The following is an 18,190-nucleotide window of genomic DNA, read 5'->3' as shown; positions in this document are numbered from 1 at the left end:
CCTGGTCATTAAATTGGATTTCCACCCAAAAGTGGAACTTCCGCTTACATGCCACAGGTACTGTCTTTTTAGTGGGACTTCCTGTCCCACTTCCTCTTCTCGCCCTAGGCTGCCGCTCCCTGCCAGCAATCTTCTGGGACACGTCACAGGTCCCAGAAGATTGCCTGCCCAATAGAGCACAGCCAGAGCTCCTCAATGGAGGAGTTGCAACCTTAAGCAGCCGCCTGTAAAACCTTGCGGCCGAAGCAAGCATCTGAAGATGCACTCACATCAACCTTGTAAAATTTTGTAAAAGTGTGAACGGATGGCCAGATCGCCGCCTTACACACCTGATAAAACAGACACTTGATTTTGGAAAGCCCAACAGGCACCAACTGCCCTGGTAGAATGCGCCATGACAAGAAAGGGAGGCGCCTGTCCCCTTATGGCATAAACCTGAACTACACTCTGTCTGATCCACCGAGAGATGGTGGCCGATGAGACCACCAGTCCCTTCTTTGGAACAGCCATCGATACAAAACAGCGAGTCAGACCTCCAAAAAGCCACGGCAGACAGATACACCCACAGAGCCCGGACCATGTCCAGGGAATGCAAAGCCACCTCTTTAGGGTGTGACGGCCGAGGACATAAGGATGGAAGCACAATGTCCTCATTTAAATGAAAGGCTAAAACAACCTTTGGAAGAAACTAAGGCTGCGGACACAGCGCCGTCTTATTCTTGTGGAAGATCAAGTAGGGAGACTTAAGACAAGGCCGCCAACTCAGAAACCCTCCTGGCAGATGTAATGTCCACTAGAAAGACCACCTTCTGAGAGAGTGTCAATATGGGAATCCCCCTAATGTTATCAAATGGCGGTTTCTGAAGCACCGAGAGCACCAGATTCAAATCCCATGGAGGTAGCGGTGGCTGAATAGGAGAGGACACATGTCGAACCCCCTGGACAAACGTACTCACCAATGAATGAGCCAAGGGTCGCTGAAAAAAAATACAGCCAAGCCTGATATCTGCCCCTTAATGGTGCTTAATGCAAGTTTCTGATCCACTCCTCGCTGCAAAAACAGCAGGATCCTGGAAAGTGAATATGTATGAGGACGCCACCCCATCTCCTCACACATGTAGATATAGGCCTTCCACGTACGATGATGAATCTTCCAAGAAGAGGACTTCCGTGCCCTCAACATAGTGGATATTACCGAATCCGACAGACCTTGGTCCCTTAGCACCTGGCTTTCATAGTTTCATAGTTAGTTAGGTTGAATAAAGACACCAGTCCATCCAGTTCAACCTGAGTGAGTGTCTACAATTGTCCCTATCCTTGTACACTCACATTGGTCCCTACCCTCAAGGAGCTCACAATCCACGGTCCCCATTCATATACTAGGGCCAATTTTTGGACAGAAGCCAATTAACCTACCTGCATGTTTTTGGAGTGTGGGAGGAAACCGGAGTACCCGGAGGAAACCCACGCAGGCACAGGGAGAACATGCAAACTCCAGGCAGGTAGTGTCGTGGTTGGGATTTGAACCAGCGACCCTTCTTACTGCTAGGTGAGAGTGCTAACCACTACACCACTGTGCTGCCTTTCAACAGCCACGCCGTTAAAGCCACTGATGGTAAAGCAGGATGAAATATTGGACCTTGCGACAGAAGGTCCTCTCGCATCGGCAGTCACCAAGGAACATCCATCACCATTCTTACTATGTCGTGTACCACGGATGCCGAGGCCAATCTGGGGCAATCAGAGTGGGGGGGGGGCATAAATCAGCTGATAATGCCCCCATGGAGCCACCAACGCATCTGCCGCGTCCGCCCAGGGATCCTTTGACCTGGCCACAAACCTCTGTACCTTCCGATTGAGTCGAGAAGCCAGGAGATCCACAACTGGCGTGCCCCACTTTAGGCAAAGGAGCCGAAATACATCCGGATGTAGCGACCATTCCCCTTGGTCCAGCATCTGATGACTTAGGTAGTCCGCTTGCCAGTTTTCTAAGCCCGGAATGTACATGGCCGACAGAGCCGGCACGTGCCACTCTGCCAACCGCAGGATGTGTGTGACCTCCAGTGCTGCAGCCAAGCTCCTTGTTCCTCCTTGATGTTTGACATATGCCACCGCTGTGGCATTGTCCGACTGGATCCTGAACGGACGCCCCCTGCAGCCTCTCTGACCATGTGGAGACCATTGCCCAAAGCTCTAGTACACTGATCGTCAGGTGGGATTGTTCCCGAGTCCACCGACCCTGAACTGATTGTACGCCCCAAACCCCCCCCCCCCCCCAAACCGGTCAGGCTGGCATCCATGAAGAGGGAGGAAGGACTTCCCGGACAGAAGGACTGGCGACCTCAGCCAGCAGAGCAGGGATTCCCTGACTAACTGGCTCACCTGAAATTTGACAATCCAGGGACAACGGGGATCTGTCCCATTTAGACAATATTTCCTTTTGCTCACTCCTCGAGTATGGAGTTGAGCATACGGTACCGCCTCAAAAGTGGCTACCATGAGACCCAGGACTCGCATTCAAAAACGCAGCAACGACCACCTGCGGGACACCAACAACTTTACCACAGCTTGAGGAGTCTGCAACTTGTCCGAAGGGAGAAAGACTCTTGCCTCTGAGGAGCTCAGAAGCAAGCCCAGGTACTCTAGGCGTTGAGTCGGTACCAACACCGACTTCTGTAGGTTCAGTACACAAACTCCCAAAGAGTTTGCATGGCAATTGCCACATTCCCCCTTAATCCTGAGGCAGAAGCTGCCCTCAGAAGGAGGTCATCCAGGTAACCCACAATTGCGATCTCTCGCTGCCCTTAAAGCCAAAATTGGGGATAGCACCTTGGTGAAGACCCTCATTGACGACGCCAGGCCAAAAGGGAGAGCTACAAATTGGTAGTGCTCGTCTCCGACCGCAAAATCGCAGAAACCTCTGATGCTTGATGCATATGGGGACATACAATTATGCGTCCTTGATGTCCAAGGATGCCAGAAAATCCCCCTGATGGAGTGCAGCGACCACTGACTGAACAGATTCCATCCTGAACCTTTGTACTTTCACAAAGCTGTTGAGGTCCAGGACCGCACGGACCCCTTCCTTCTTTGGGACTACAAACAGATTGGAGTAGAACCCCTGAAACCTTTCCGGTGTCGGTACAGGTACTATCACCCCATGCGGCAGCAGGTCCTGTACTGCCTCAAACAGGGCCTCCCCACGAGCCGGAAGAAGATGCATGTTGGAGGGAAAAAAAAAATCTGTTTGGTGCACAAGAAAGAAAAACTCTTGTACCCTGAGGAAACCAGTTTGCAGACCCATTGGTCGGAAAGCAGGGAGGTCCACCGAGCTGCAAACTCACGAAGGTGACCTCCCACCCGTGAGTCGGGCGGGGGCAAACCTTCATGCGGTAATAGAATTGCTGGCAGGCCTGGCTTGTGAAACCAGGTGACGTAGCACTACTGCCAATACTGAGGCTCTAGAGAGCAAGGGGGCCGTATCTAAGGCCGCATCACAGACATACTTAAGGCTCTGCACCAAATGGTCTGCCAGCTCCACGCAGACCGGGGAAGCATGTTGCTTCTCCAATTCACGGTGCAACAATTTAGCCCATTCAGTCAGCATCTGTGACACCAGGGCCATGGCCAACCCTGGCCGCAATGCTGACCCCACCACAGTATACATGGACTGGGCAACCGCCTCAGCCCTTCTGTCGGCAGGGTCCTTGAAAGTAGGAGTACCTTCCACCGGAATCGTGGTTACCTTATTTAACCTGGATACCAGGGAGTCAACAATCGGAGGAGATGTACATTTTTTCAGGAAACTCTCCTCAAAGGGTAACGCACGACATGCATTTCGGGACTGAAAAGGCTCGCTGCGGTTTTCCCCATTCCTTGTAAATAAACGTATCCAAATAAGTTAGGTAAGGAAACACCTTTAGGCGTGCGGGCCGGCTTGTGGGACCCGAAAGGGACCGACACCTCTGTAGATGCCCCCGCCATATCCTCCATTTTCAGGGCATCCCGCACTGCTGTAATAAGTGCTCCGACAAGTGCCTTTTCCTGTACTGACCCGGAGTCATCCTCACCGTCAGAACGGTCCTGGTCCGCACCCTCTGATACATCAGAACTGGGGCCATTGGTCACAGCGGGGCTTTCCCAAGAAGATGGTGGGGGCATTTTTTACCCCCCTTGTGCCCACACAGCACTTCCACCCTGGCAACAAAGGCCCCCAGGACCGCTAACAGAGCGTCCATAGGCACCGCAGGTGCAGAAAAACCAGTTGCTATCACAGGGATGTCTGGGGAAGAAGCGCCAGCTTCTGACGCCATGCTGACCCACACTCACCTATCACCACTTAGGGACTTAAAGCACGTCACACAAAGTCCACCCTCCTAGCTGCACAGACTGAGGGCCCCCCCCTCCCCCCCTCAGGACTCACCACCCTGACTCAGGTAGATGATAGCAGGAAGTCCTAATATTATAGAAAAGACTGGAAACATTTTTGCAGCCTGGATTAATACTTGTGACATTTACCCAACAAATTATATATAATTTATACACACACACACACACACCCCTGTATGTATGGCTAGAATAAGATTTAGACTGATATATATAAAAAAAAAAAAAGTCAGTGAACAATAGCAACTGTTCGATCGCCATACATACATGATCATAGGTGCGTTTGTCAATCAGCTATAGATTCTTTATTTTCCAAATGTTTACATTTATATATCAATATATTACACAGTGCTTTGCATATTTTTAATTCCCAGCTGTCCATATTCCTTGAGAAGTTTCCACCTAATTTGCCTTTAGTCACACAAGCACAAGGTTGGTTTAGGTAGAAACCAAATACTAACATTACAACTCTAAATTGTGGGAGGATATGCCTGAAAATATAGGGAGAAATATTGAATCTCTTTCACATACACCCATAAAAAGCTTTATTTTATTGTACAATACAGGACACATGCTGGCTATCATAATAGATGGGTTATATGCAGTGATTGGACACTGGCAAGGCCACCACTTATAGCTTGAACACTTCCTCATATAACCCCTCCCACCATGTGATCCTCCATTTTGTAGCATGCAACGAAAAGACAAAAAACAGAAGGGTGGGTCTTGTGTCCTGTACTGTACTCCAGAAATAGATTTTACAGGTAAAAATAGGATTTTTAAAACAGCCTACCTGTAAAATCCTTTTCTTGGAGTACATCATAGGACAAAGAGCCTCAAGTAATTACTTGGTGGGTTATGGGCCATTATACCAGGTATTGACACTGGTATAACCAATACAGGAAGTTGACTCCCCTATATAACCCCCTCCTCCTTCCAGGAGTACCTCAGTTTTTGTAGCCAAGCAATACAAGTAATATACTCTCACCCCAAAAATACAGAGGGGCGGGAGCTCTGTGTCCTATGATGTACTCCAAGAAAATAATTTTACAGGTAAGCCATTTTAAAAATACTATTTTCTTTATTGAGACCTATACAGCTGCCTGCAACACACTGCGCACGAAGGCAATATCCTCATTCCATCTTACATCCACTTGATAAAATGTTGCAAATGTATGTACTGAAGACCAAGTCGTGGCCTTGCAGATTTGAGACATGGAGGCCTGGTGACGCACTGCCCAAGAACCAGAAGCACCAACCACTCTGGTAGAGTGCGCCTTAACTTGAAAAGGGGGAATCTTTCCCTTTAAATCAAAAGTGTGAATTATAACTTGCCGAATCCACTTAGCGACAGTGGATTTCGACGCTGCCTGTCCTTTTTTTAGGACCCTCTGGCAGAATAAATAAGACATCAGTCTTACGAATCTGAGCAGTTTTCTTCAAATAGATCTTCACTGCTCTCACTATATCAAGACAATGTAGTGACTTTTCTTCCCTGGAACATGGTCTTGGGAAAAAGGAAGGCAGGACAATATCTTCATTCAGATGAAAGCCTGAAACCACTTTGGGCAAAAAGCCTGGACGAGGGCGTAACACCACTCTGTCCTCATAAATAATCAAATATGGCTCTTTACAAGAAAGAGCAGCCAATTCTGACACCCTCCTTGCTGAGGATATAGCAACCAAAAAATACCAGCTTGCTTGTCAAAAGGACTAAAGGAATATGCTGTAATGGTTCAAATGGCTGTTTTTGTAGCACATACAAAACTAAATTTAAGTCCCAAGGGCCTAAGGGTGATTTAACTGGCGGATTAATCTGCAGCACTCCTTGCATGAAACCCCGGACTAAAGCAAGCGGTCTTTGAAATAAAATTGATAAGGCTGAAACTTGGCCCTTAATAGTACTCAGGGCCAACTTCATCTCTACACCTAACTGTAGAAAGGCAAGAATTCTGCCTATATCTCCGAGGGTGCCAACCCTTGGATTCACACCAGGAAACATAAGCTTTCCAGACTCTAGAATATATAGCTCTAGAAGCTGGCTTCCTAGCATTAATCAAATAGAGATAACTGACCTGGAAAGCCCACGTTTATTAAAAATGTGGGTCTCAATAGCCAAGCCATTAAATTTAGCGTTTGTAAAGTAGGATGGAATATTGGCCCCTGAGATAGCAGGTCTGGCCTTAGTGGGAGGGGCCATGGACCCTCCACTGTCATATTTACGATCTCTGCGTACCATGACCTTCTGGGCCATGCTCGCGCTACTAGTATTACCGACTTTCTTTCCAGCTTGACCCTGCAAAGAAGTCGAGGCAGCAATTGAATTGGGGAAATGCACAGATCAGTGAGAACTGATCCCACGGAGTCACCAACACATCTGTTCCGTATGCGAGTGGGTCCCTTGTCCTGGACACAAAGTTGACTAGTTTTGTGTTGAATCTGGACGCTAGAAGGTCCGCGTCCGGAGTCCCCCATCTTTGGCAAACAGCTCGAAAAACTTCAGGATGAAGAGACCATTCCCACGGGAATAACTGCTGCAGACTTAGTCCGCCTGCCAATTCTCTACTCCCGGAATGAAAACTGCCGATAGGCATGGGACAGTCTCTTCTGCCCAAGTTAGAATCTGGTTCACCTCTCTCTGAGCGGAGAGACTTCTGGTGCCCCCTTGGTGATTGATATATACCACAGCCATGGCATTGTCAGATTGGATCCCGACAGGACAATTCTTTAACCTGGAGGTCCAGGTCCTTAGAGCCAGATACACTGCCCCGAATCTCTAGGATGTTGATGGGCAAGCTTCTTTCAGTTCTTGACAGTTGTCCTCTCTAGTACTGCTCCCCAGCCTAAAAAGGCTGGCATCTGTCGTTAATACCTTCCAGATAATTGGTCTGGGATAGTAACCACCAATTGAGGAACACTCTTGGGGACAGCCACATTGGCAACTCCAAAGCTTGAATAGTTTTGTTCCAAGCAGACAGAATACTGTTCTGAAACAGTTTCGAATGGAATTGGGCATAGGGAACTGCTTCGAATGAAGCTGCCATCTTCCCTAACAACCTCATGCAAAGGTGAATTGAAGTATTTCTCCTTGACCTGATCATCCTCACTAGCTCTTGTATGGAGCTGATCTTTGCGGGAAGCAAGAACACCCTTTTCTGGGCTGTGTCTATGATCAGGCCCAGATACTTTTCAATGGTTTTAAGGAGGACTTCTTTAGGTTAAGAATCCAACCCAAATCTTCCAGATAACTGCTTGTAATGGCTACACCTTGCTTTAAGCGAGCCACTGACTGGTCTATTAACAATAGATCGTCTAAGTAAGCCAAGACAGTTATGTCATGTGCCCTTAACCTGGCTAGAGGTGGGGCTAGTACCTTTGCGAATACCCAAGGTGCTGTAGCAAGCCCGAAGGGCAAGGCTACAAACTGAAAATACTTCTGATCTACTTCGAACCACAGAAACCTCTGGTGAGGAGGAAATATAGGAACATGCAGATATGCATCTCTGATGTCGATGGATGCCAGAAGTTCTCCTTGCAGGATGGAAATGACTGACTTGATTGACTCTATTCCTCAGGAACTGATCTAGATTCCGTAGATCTAGAATTGGTCTGGTATCTACATTTGGTTTTGGCACCGTAAATAGGTTTGAGTAAAACCCCAAACCTTGCTCTTCTATGGGAAGCCGTATGATCACCCCTTGATCTTATAATCGGTCTAATGCTTGCAAAAGGGATTGTCTTTTGCCTGGATCCCTGGGAACGTTTGATTTGAGAAAACTGGATGGTGGAAACTCGCGAAATTCTAGCTAGTATCCTAGGGATACAGTGGAAAGAGTTCATCTGTCCTGAATTTCCCCTTGCCAGACTTCTGAGTACTTCAGAAGTCTTCCCCCCACCTTGGTGAGGGGAGATGCCTCTTCATGACGAGGCCTTGGTATTTTGCTTTGCAGACTTGCGGCCCCAGGTCCTCCTTTGTGCCTGGGCTTGACCCTGGGATCTTCCCGTAGAGTCTGACAGCGGAGGCCGTCGCCTCTGCCTAGAGGTGAATGTCCTTGGCGTGGGGGAAAGTCTGTTTAAATGAAGGACATTTATATTTTCTTTTGACTGGCAAAAGAGTACTCTTTCCGCTGGAAATAGTTTGAATATATTTATCCAAACTATCGCCAAATAGTCGTTCTCCCTTAAAAGGGAAACTAGTTAAAAGGTTTTTACAAGGCGTTTCCACTGACCATCCCTTTAACCAAAGGGTCCTGCGCATATGTACAAGCACCAGGCGTGATGCCTGGTGAATAGAATCCTTTATAGGATCTATGGCAAAACATAATGCTTTAGGTAGCTCGGCCAACTCCTGAGCTTGTTGTGCAGGGAGCTCCTTGAGGGCATCTGTGAACTGGTCCTTTAAGGACTGACAGATGCCTATGGCTGCAATTGCAAGCAGAGTTACGGTCCCTGCTAAGGAAAAAGAGGATTTTAACAGACCTTCCAACTTTTTATCTGTTGGATCTTTAAGGATATGCACATTGTCCACTGGACAAGTTAAAAACTTTTATTCACGTTGGAAATAGCAGCATCCACTGCTGAAACTTTCTATCTTTCAGTGAATTTTTTCCTCCATAGGACAGAGACCTGAGAATCTCTTTGGAGGGGAAAAAATGCTCATACGGATGATCCCATTCGGAATAAATAAGCTTTTCTAGTAATGGGTGCACGGGAAACGCATGCAAAGGCTGTAAAGGTTTCAAAGAACCCAAGGAGGAAACTGGACCTTCAGCTAACTCAGTTAGGGGTAGCATGAAGGCGGAGCGGACCATCTCTGTAAGGCTCTGTACTTCAAATTGTGAAGTTGAGACTTCAAGTACTGTTTCCTCCGCAGAGGAATAATCGGCTTGTTTTTCTTCCCGATCATCTGAGGGTAATACCTCGCTTTGTCCCCATAGTTCCTTTGGACCCTCCACTGACTGTAAAGAGTCTAAGGTGGGGAGGGGGATCTAGGACATTTCCTATCCACTTGGAGGATGCAATTAAAGTCGCTAATCTTCCTTCTAAGCCCTGCAGGGCAGAGGAAAGTGCTTCTTCAGTCACGTATACAGGGGCTGAAGTGTGTGAAGCAGTTGCACCACCGCTAGCTTCCAATGACTCCCCCTGGCTTGCCATGTCAGATCTTTCAGAGGAGGATGACAGTATGGAAGCATGACTGGGATTCCCAGGACCTGGGGGTGACACCTTAGGTACCTTTACGGTAGGTCTGGAAGAGATGGTGCAAGGCACAAAAGCAGAGGCACACAATACAATTTGCTTAATAATAAATATAGACAAATAATGTCACCATTATAACAGCTTAAACTGCCAAATAGGAATAGAGTTTCCTGTACTGGAAAAGCCCTAGTATACACCCTCATGTGCCCAGCGCTCTGTTGTCTCCTGGTGTGACCGACTCTGCTGCCGAGAGACTTGCAACTGAGAATATTCTGTGTAGAAAAAGTCTCAGCTGGGGTCTAATTGGCATCCTTAGCGTCCTTCCCCCACTGCGCCGTGTACTGTGTAGAGCCTACGTCTTTTACATGGCGTCATGTGACCTCTAGACACACCCCTCAGCGTTCTCAGCAACCGCTGCCCTTCTCATAAATGTGCCCAGTTTGCGCGCGACTCAGCATGCGGGTCTGTAATAGCAGATCCTGAAAGGAGGAGGGGATGACGCTGCAGAAAAAACCTGCAGATATGGGGGCACCAAACTATGCTTCAGGGACCCCCCACAAGGGTACATAATACCGTTACTGCTGTATTTAGACAAGAACCCCCTTCAGCTGGAACCACAAAGGCTATAGGAGACAGAGCAGCTGAAAAACGCATATGTTTAAAATTACTCTCTCTAAGGCCGCGTACACACGCGCGGACTGTTCGCCCAACTTTGTCCGTCCAACAGTTTCGGCAAACAGTCCGCTCAAACTTAGCATGGACGGACATGGCCACACACGACGGACGAACAGTTTGCTGAAACCGTGCGCGATGACGTGAACGGCACGTACGACGGGACGAAAAGTACGACGTCCTATACACTGCATTATAGCTTTCCGCGTGAAAATCCTTTCTGAGCATGCGCGCAGCTTTGTTTGACGAACAAGCCTACACACGAGCGGACTGTTCGCTGAAACAAGGTTTCAGCGGACAGTTTTACGGAATTTCCGAAAAACCTTGTCCATCCAACTGTCCGCTGAAAGCCCACACACGAGCGGACTGTCCGCCCAAACACTGTTCAGCGGACAAAGTTGGGCGAACAGTCCGCGCGTGTGTACGCGGCCTAAGGGAGACATCTTAAAGCCATACAAGGTGTATAGAAATAAAAAGCATTAGCTTCTTCCCTTACCTTGTCCTCACTGCAGGATGCTGCTGTAAACAAACAGATCCAAACTTCACCCATCACAGCAGGCAGAGTAGTTTAAACCTTCAAAGACTGGGGCCCTTTTAAAAGGGGTTTCCGCTGCTTTGGGCCTTGTATAGCACCCCTCAGGACAACTTTAGGTAATCTAGCAAGACCAAAATGAGTCCTGGTTCCTAGGGTCCAGCTCTCAAAGAAGCATTACAGGCAACACCTCGTTCTTCAATGCGAGGCCCGGGTACCATCCTATGGCTACAATGTCATGGCTGGATCCGGTTATGGAGGTTTTAATCTAACCTGGATACCTCCTGGAGCTCCGTAGAGCATATCTTCTTTTGTGACCAACACCTTAGACACTGGCGAAAAAACTGAGGTACCCCTGGAAGGAGGAGGGGTTAATATAGGGGAGTCAACTTCCTGTATTGGTTATACCAGTGTCAACACCTGAAGGTAGGCCCATAACCCACCAAGTAATTACTCGAGGCTCTGTGTCCTATGATGTACGATAAAGAAATCAATTTTTCTTTACCATACAGAAAAGGACCCACAGAATGCCAATCGTATCTTTCATATCGATCAATGCCAATTCCATTCTGTATTCCAGAACTTTGTGACTTTCAGAATGGCTGCATTTTTTAAATGTGACCTTTCTCAACCAGGGTCCCTCCAGAGGTTGCTAGGGGTTCCTTGAGCCAAGGATGATGTACCTCCTATTTTATGGTGTCTGAATAGCTCAGGGCCAATGTCACCTGACAGAGCCAGCTGAACTCTTTAGTTATCCATAAAAAAAGTATTTTGACCATCACTGGTCATGGCTGTAAGGGGCAATTAACTCGCGGACCTCCAATGAATTGCTTTTAGGAGGGGATCCCCAAGACATAGGTATGTTAAGGGTTCCTCTTGGATAGAAAATTAAGACGTTAAGAGAGGCTGGTTTACAAATTTGGGGTCCGAAATAGGTCAGATCTCCCTGTTCGGTTTGTGAGCCATAAACAGGAAGAGGGGTTTCAGAGATTCTATGCGAACCAAGCTGTATCACAGCTCCATGAGCCTGAAGTTGGGATACAGCATTTAGTAAATCTGCTCTGTGCTGAGGAGACAAAGGCACATTCGATAGCCAAAAACGTGGAGGATGACTCTGAAATTCCAGTTTGTAACCAGAGAATATGACCTGCTGCACCCCAGGAGTTGTGGTTGCTGCCATAGCAACCACAATTAGTTGTGAAGTCAGTCCACATAGGAAAAATGCCTTGAACATTTACCTGCTGGGTCTCTGAAAGTAGGCAAATCGTCAACCAAAAATATGAGAATCTTGACAAGGCAAGAGATAAACGCACCTCTCGCCACGACCTCTTTATCGCCAACTCATTTAATCTACTTGCCATTACTGATACCTGGCTTCATTAATCCGACATTGCGTCTGTTGCTGCCCTCTCTGGACTTCTCCCCCACACTGCATTTGTCTTTTCTCTCCAGTTTCTGTAAGGATAGCTGTCATCTACCGCCCCCCTTAGACCGGTATCAACCTTTGATGACTCATCTGCCTGGCTACTTTCTCTCTTCTGAAATCCCCACAATCATTCTTGGCGACTTCAACATCCCTGTTAATGCCAACACTCCTGATACTTGCAAATTTCTCAGTCTAACCTCCTCCTTTGACCTGAAGCAATGTATATATGCTTCTACTCACTCTGACAGCAATATCTTTGACCTTGTTTTCTCCCATCTATGCACACTGTGCAACACCTCCAACAATCCTTTCCGGCCATCTGATCACTACCCTATTTAGTTTCACTCTCTCCTTCTCCGCCACCTCCTTTACCTCCAACCGTCTAACAGTTGTCCGTAGAAACCTTTGCCATCTCAAACCTTCTCTTCTCTGCTACTGACCACCTCTAAGACAATCTCACCCCTGTCCTGCCCAAACTCGCCACTTCCATCTACAATACTTCACTGTCATCCTCCCTGGACACACTGGCCCCCCTCACTACACAGAATCCAGCCCCGACCTTTACAAAATTGGCAAACAGATGAAACCAGAAGTCTGAAAAAACACAGCCGTGCTCTTGAGCGCCTGTGGCACAAGACTAAGTTGGTTTCAACCAATATAAATCTGGCCCCTAAAAATACAATTCCTGCCTTCTGACTGCCAAGCAGACCTATTTTTATCACTCTCATTAACAACTTATCACCTCCCCATCAACTCTTCTCTACCATCAATTCTCTTCTTCAGCCTCCATCCACTAACTCACTCACTGCCCAGGAGATCGCCAGTCTCTTCAAACATAAGTGATTCAATTCATGAGGAGATCTCCTCTGTACAGATACCCTCTCCACTTAACACTTCATATCCACAGTTACAATGCTTACTTCCCTCATTTAACCCCACCACTATAGACGTGGTTGCTTAACTTTTTGCCACGTCCAACTAACCACCTGTCCCGTTCTCTCGCAAATGCTTTGTTCACCCTTTGGCTCTATTCTACACTCTAACTCACATCTTCAATCTCTCCCTCTTTTCTGGCATCTTCCCCAACTCTCTAAAACATACACTAGTCACCCTCATACTTAAAAATCCCTCACTGGACTCCACTAATCTTAGCAACCTGCACCTCATATCTTTGCTCCCTTTTTATCCAAACTCCTTGAATGTCTGGTCTACAACTGACTGAGCGACCACCTCGCCGAGAATAACCGCCTTGATCCACTTCAGTCTGGATTTTGGCATCAACACTCCACAGAAACTGCCCTCCTAAAATGAACAAACTAACTACTAACAGCCAAAACCAATGGACACAATTCTGTACTCCTACTCGATTCCCCCCCTCCATTAATCCTCAAGAACTGGGTCTTACAGCAGCTGGACCTCAGCTTTGGGATCTGTAAAGCACCTAGCAGTGACATGCTGTACAGGGTACCCAGGTGTGTCACCTTTACAAGGGGTTTAGAGGAGTTGCAACATTACAGGCCAGGTCCGCTCCAGTCTTTGCGTGGAGTTCAGGTACAGTACACACAGCCCAAAGCCAAGGAGCACTGATCGGGAAAATGGACATCTCTGCTGCAATGGCTTGGTATAGTCTTCATAAGAGAAATCACTGTTCCTACTAAAAAGTAACTTCTCTCTCACTGAGAGATGCACACATCACGTACGGATGAACAACAAGGAATGATCACATGGCGGGAGAAGTCATATGAAGGCAGTGGCTTTGCTAGAGCCAGTCACCTGAAAGTGCAGCATAGAGCCCATCTTTTATGATTGACAGGCTGTGTCTGTACTGTACAATAATGAAAAGACAAACATCATGCAGATATTAAAAGAGGACTAGGTGACATAAGTTATCAGCATACAGAGGAATATATTGAGGGATAGACTCCTTATGTTAAGAGTTGGCAACCAATGGAGCAAGGGTAACAATAGCAAAAACAATAACCAGATTAAAATGGACAAGATGCTTTTCTAACACCTAATAGCATGATTTTTCTCTCACAAAATAAATTTTGCCACAGCTGAATTTAATTTGCCCTTCTGGAACAAAACTGGAGCTTGCTTACATTGTGTAAAAAGACTATTTGATCCAGTCTTGTCTGATCCTCGCCTTCTTCTACTGTCCCCAATCCATCTGCTGATAGTACAGAACCCTAGGAGGCACTCTGCACATGCTCAGTTTGCTAGAGAGTTTTTTTTGGGGGGGGGGGCATGTGATCAGCACAGAGCCAAGCAGCACTGTCCAGACAGAGGTTCAGAGGTCAAGCTGCCTCACAGGACTGCCAGAGGAGAATAAAAACTCCTCCTACAAGCTTTAACCAGTGCTTGGCTGGACATTGATAGCAGCCACAAGACTGCTATAACCTGCTGTTGAGAAAGGGGCTTTAGCAGTTTATATTTACAAAAATAATTTCTGTGTTCTGTGTACTGGGAGACCGGATATAGTGAATGCAAGGTCCTGGTTTTAGTAACACTTTAAACCTAAGAAGCCTTTGCTTAAAAATTAAATAAGCCCCCCACTGCACCATATATAGCACTGCTCTTTAAACATTAAAGGGGTTGTAAACCCTCATGTTTTTTCACCTTAATGCATCCTATGCCGAGTATGGAATTAGTGTCTATGGACGCAAATGCTGGACTCTGAAGCACGCACGGGTAACCTCCGGGAGAGCACTTCACCTAGGGAGATGCAGGGAGGACCCCAGAAATGGATGATCGGGGCCACTCTGTGCTGTACAGATGAGGCAAGTATGATATGTTTGTTATTTAAAAAAAATAAAAAAATAAAACCTTTACAATCACTTTAAGGGCAAAGTGACAATGTGTTTGGGAAGAGCAGCCCTCCACACTAGTTTTACTCCTTTTACCAGCACTCTTTTGCCACTCTTGCTTTCATGCCTACTGGCAACAATACTGGTGCCTCCAGGCATGAAGGAGCATGTAACCTTCATACACGACAGTGCTTGAATCTAGCAGTCAGTCTCTAGGCTTGCGATGGTTATATGACCAAAGGATTGTTGGTAAGGTAATTATAACTGGGATGGGGACAGCCCACTACACAGTCTTTACAAGAGAAAACTGATAGTATCGCTTTATGGCCTGTTGCTGAAAAAAGAAAAACAAAAAAAAAAAAAAAAGACTATTTAAGTCTTGAACCTCTTCATTGGTCTATCTTTTAAAAAATGCCAAAGGCATCCAAATTATATCACTTACATTTGCCTTTTTTTACTGAAGGTGGGGCGAATCTTAGCCACTTTTGGATACAATCCAGCACAGATAACCGCCTTGATGAGCTTTTCATTATCTAGAAAGCAGAACACCTTATTGAAAACTTTAAAAAGGTAAAATCGGACAGCAAAATTATCTAAGATTACCACTCACCTGAATTGATATTAGCTTTAGAATGCTTTGGATTACTGCTGCTGACAAAGCCTGCTCCAAGCAGGTGCTCAGCAAACTGTCCTTTCATGTCATTTAGCATCTAAAAGAAAAAGAAAAAAAAAAGGAACATTTGCTTTACATTGTAGGGGTGTACTATTAATAGGAGTGTATGAATCACTAACCAAACATGATTTTATATAAAGAGAAAGAATAGTACCTTGAGTGAATTAGAAGACAGGAAGTTATCCCAGCAGTAGTCCTTCTCTGCTTTTGGCCCATATCGCTTAGCTTCCTCCCAACCCTAAGATGTTAAGCAGAAATGCTAGGTTTTTGTAAAATGAATGCTCAATAATACATTATAACCATTTAATTACAGAAGAATAGACTGAAATCAAAATCACGAAAAAAAGGTGCCATGTTCATTTTAGAACACTATTGAATAAGGGTTCACAAAAAATAAAAATAAAAAAAAAGTCTTCCTATTACATAATACACGCTTACTTAGTCTTATTTTTTATACTATCACACCTTTGTAACCATTTGCTGTGCAGTGTCATTACTGTAATGCAAATATAGGAGACTCACAAAAATCTACCCTCTAATAGAGCAGGGATGTTCACAGAATATATATATACATTTTTTTTTATTATTAAAACATTTAAATATTGAAAGAACACACCTGTGCACTGTGCAAGTTATTTGCATTAATCAAATGAGGGAGCGATCACCTGTAAACAAACCGGCGTCATGTCTGGTTCCTCTCTCCCCTCTCTGTACAGTGTGAACAGAGGAGGAGAGATCGGGTGCAGCGGTGCTGTGGGCTGGATCTGTAGTGCCCACAGTGCTGCTCTGTGACAATTCCAGCCTCCGCCATCCATCCATGCTCAACCATCCCATCCATAATCAGCAATACTTAGCCATCCATCCATGCTCAGCCATTCATCAATGCTCAGCCACCGCCCAGCCATACTCATTCATGCTCAGTTATCCCATCCATACTCAGCCAGCCACGGCTCATCCATCCCCATTCATGCTCATCTATGCCACTACAGTGCCTCACAAAAATAGGTAGTTAAATTAGATTTGAAATTTATGCCACTAGAACACCTGATGGTGCTCCCTGCATGTTGGGCAGGCTGTGGAAAAGCATCGTTATACTCAGGAGTAGGAAAATCTATTTTGGGGTGCAATTTTTGGTATGTACATGCTATGTGCTAGAAATATTGTATGGATGGACAACTTTGAGTAAAAAAAAAAAAAAAAAAAAAAAAAAAAACACGTTTTAATTTTCTTTCCACGTTTTCCAAAAACTTGTAAAAAACATCTTCAAAAGACTCATTATGCCTCATTGGGGTGTTTTCTTTCCAAAATGGGGTCACACTCCATTGTCTTGGTACTCCAGGGCCTTAAAAAGTGCAAGCGGTAGGCAATTATGTGTGTAATTTATGCTCCTAGAATGCCTGGTGGTGTTCCCTGCGTGTTGGGCCTCTGTATGTGGCCAGGCTGTGTAAAAGTCTCACATGTGGTATCGCCATACTCAGGAGGAGTAGTATAATGTGTTTTGGGGTGCAATTTGTGCTATGCATATGCTGTGTGTGAGAAATAACCTGCTAATATAACATATAATTTGTGAAGAAGAAAAAGAAAAATCTTGATTTTTGCAAAGAATTGTGGGAAAAAATGACAACTTCAAAAACTCACCATGACTCTTGATAAATACCTTGGAATGTCTACTTTCCAAAAAGGGGTCATTTGGGGGGTATTTGTACTTTCCTGGCTTGTTGGGGTCTCAAGAAATGAGAAGGCTGTCAGCACATCAGGTGTGATCAATTTTCAGAGATAGGCAAAGTCCAAATATTCACAGATTTGGGTTATTTTTACCAAAGATATGTAGCAGTATACATTTTGGCCAAAATTTATGAAGAAAAATTACTAATTTGCTAAATTTTATAACAGAAAAAAATTATTTTCTTAACATAATTTTCGGCCTTTTTTTTTCTTTTATATTGCAAAAAATAAAAAGCCCAGCGGTGATTAAATACCACCAAAGAAAGCTCTATTTGTGTGAAAAAAGGACAAAAATTTCATATAGGTACAGTGTTGCATGGCTGAGAAACTGTCATTCAAAATGTGAGAGCACTGAAAGCTGAAAATTGGTCTCATTAGGAAGGGGGTTTAAGTGGTTAAGAGTCATAGGATAGGAAAAATGGAGTCCAAGAGGCACCGATTTCATCAGCACTTGGGCTTCAACAGCCAAGCCATCAAATTCAGCGACTAGGTAGAATGGTTGACCAGCCATTTAGACAGCAGGTTGGGGGGGGAAGTACCCACCAAATAGGTCTTTAGGCCTTTCAGGAGTTGGGGATTGTCCAAGTACCAAGTCCATCTGGGTTGATTGGTGCCCCCAAGATTGCTGGGATGCCCTCCATCTCGATCTTGCAAAGCAGTCAAGAAAACAGTCCACAGCGGAAGGAAGGGATTCCCACAGGGTTACTAGCATGTACATTACAAAGGCTTTTAGTTCCCTGACCATGAACCTGTCCACATTGTTGGCATGATAC

The 18,190-nt window shown here is 45.7% G+C and overlaps 1 protein-coding gene across 1 annotated transcript in view; it reads right to left on the bottom strand.

Moving 5' to 3' along the window:
- The window catches only part of DHX36 (DEAH-box helicase 36), a 154,060-nt gene that overhangs the window by 12,138 nt on the left and 123,732 nt on the right, over positions 1-18,190 (bottom strand). Inside the window, exons 20-22 of the mRNA XM_077488121.1 lie at positions 15,847-15,930; positions 15,630-15,729; positions 15,462-15,552 (exon numbers count right to left, since the gene is read on the bottom strand). Of these exons, the coding sequence (XP_077344247.1) occupies positions 15,462-15,552; positions 15,630-15,729; positions 15,847-15,930 (275 nt within the window). The remainder of the gene's footprint in view (positions 1-15,461; positions 15,553-15,629; positions 15,730-15,846; positions 15,931-18,190) is intronic.

Source organism: Lithobates pipiens, unplaced genomic scaffold (assembly GCF_037356315.1).
Source record: "Lithobates pipiens isolate NorthernLeopardFrog02 unplaced genomic scaffold, aLitPip1_a1.2 Scaffold_18, whole genome shotgun sequence".
Taxonomy (NCBI): Eukaryota; Metazoa; Chordata; class Amphibia; order Anura; family Ranidae; genus Lithobates; species Lithobates pipiens.
This window is presented reverse-complemented; position numbering and strand designations above follow the sequence as displayed.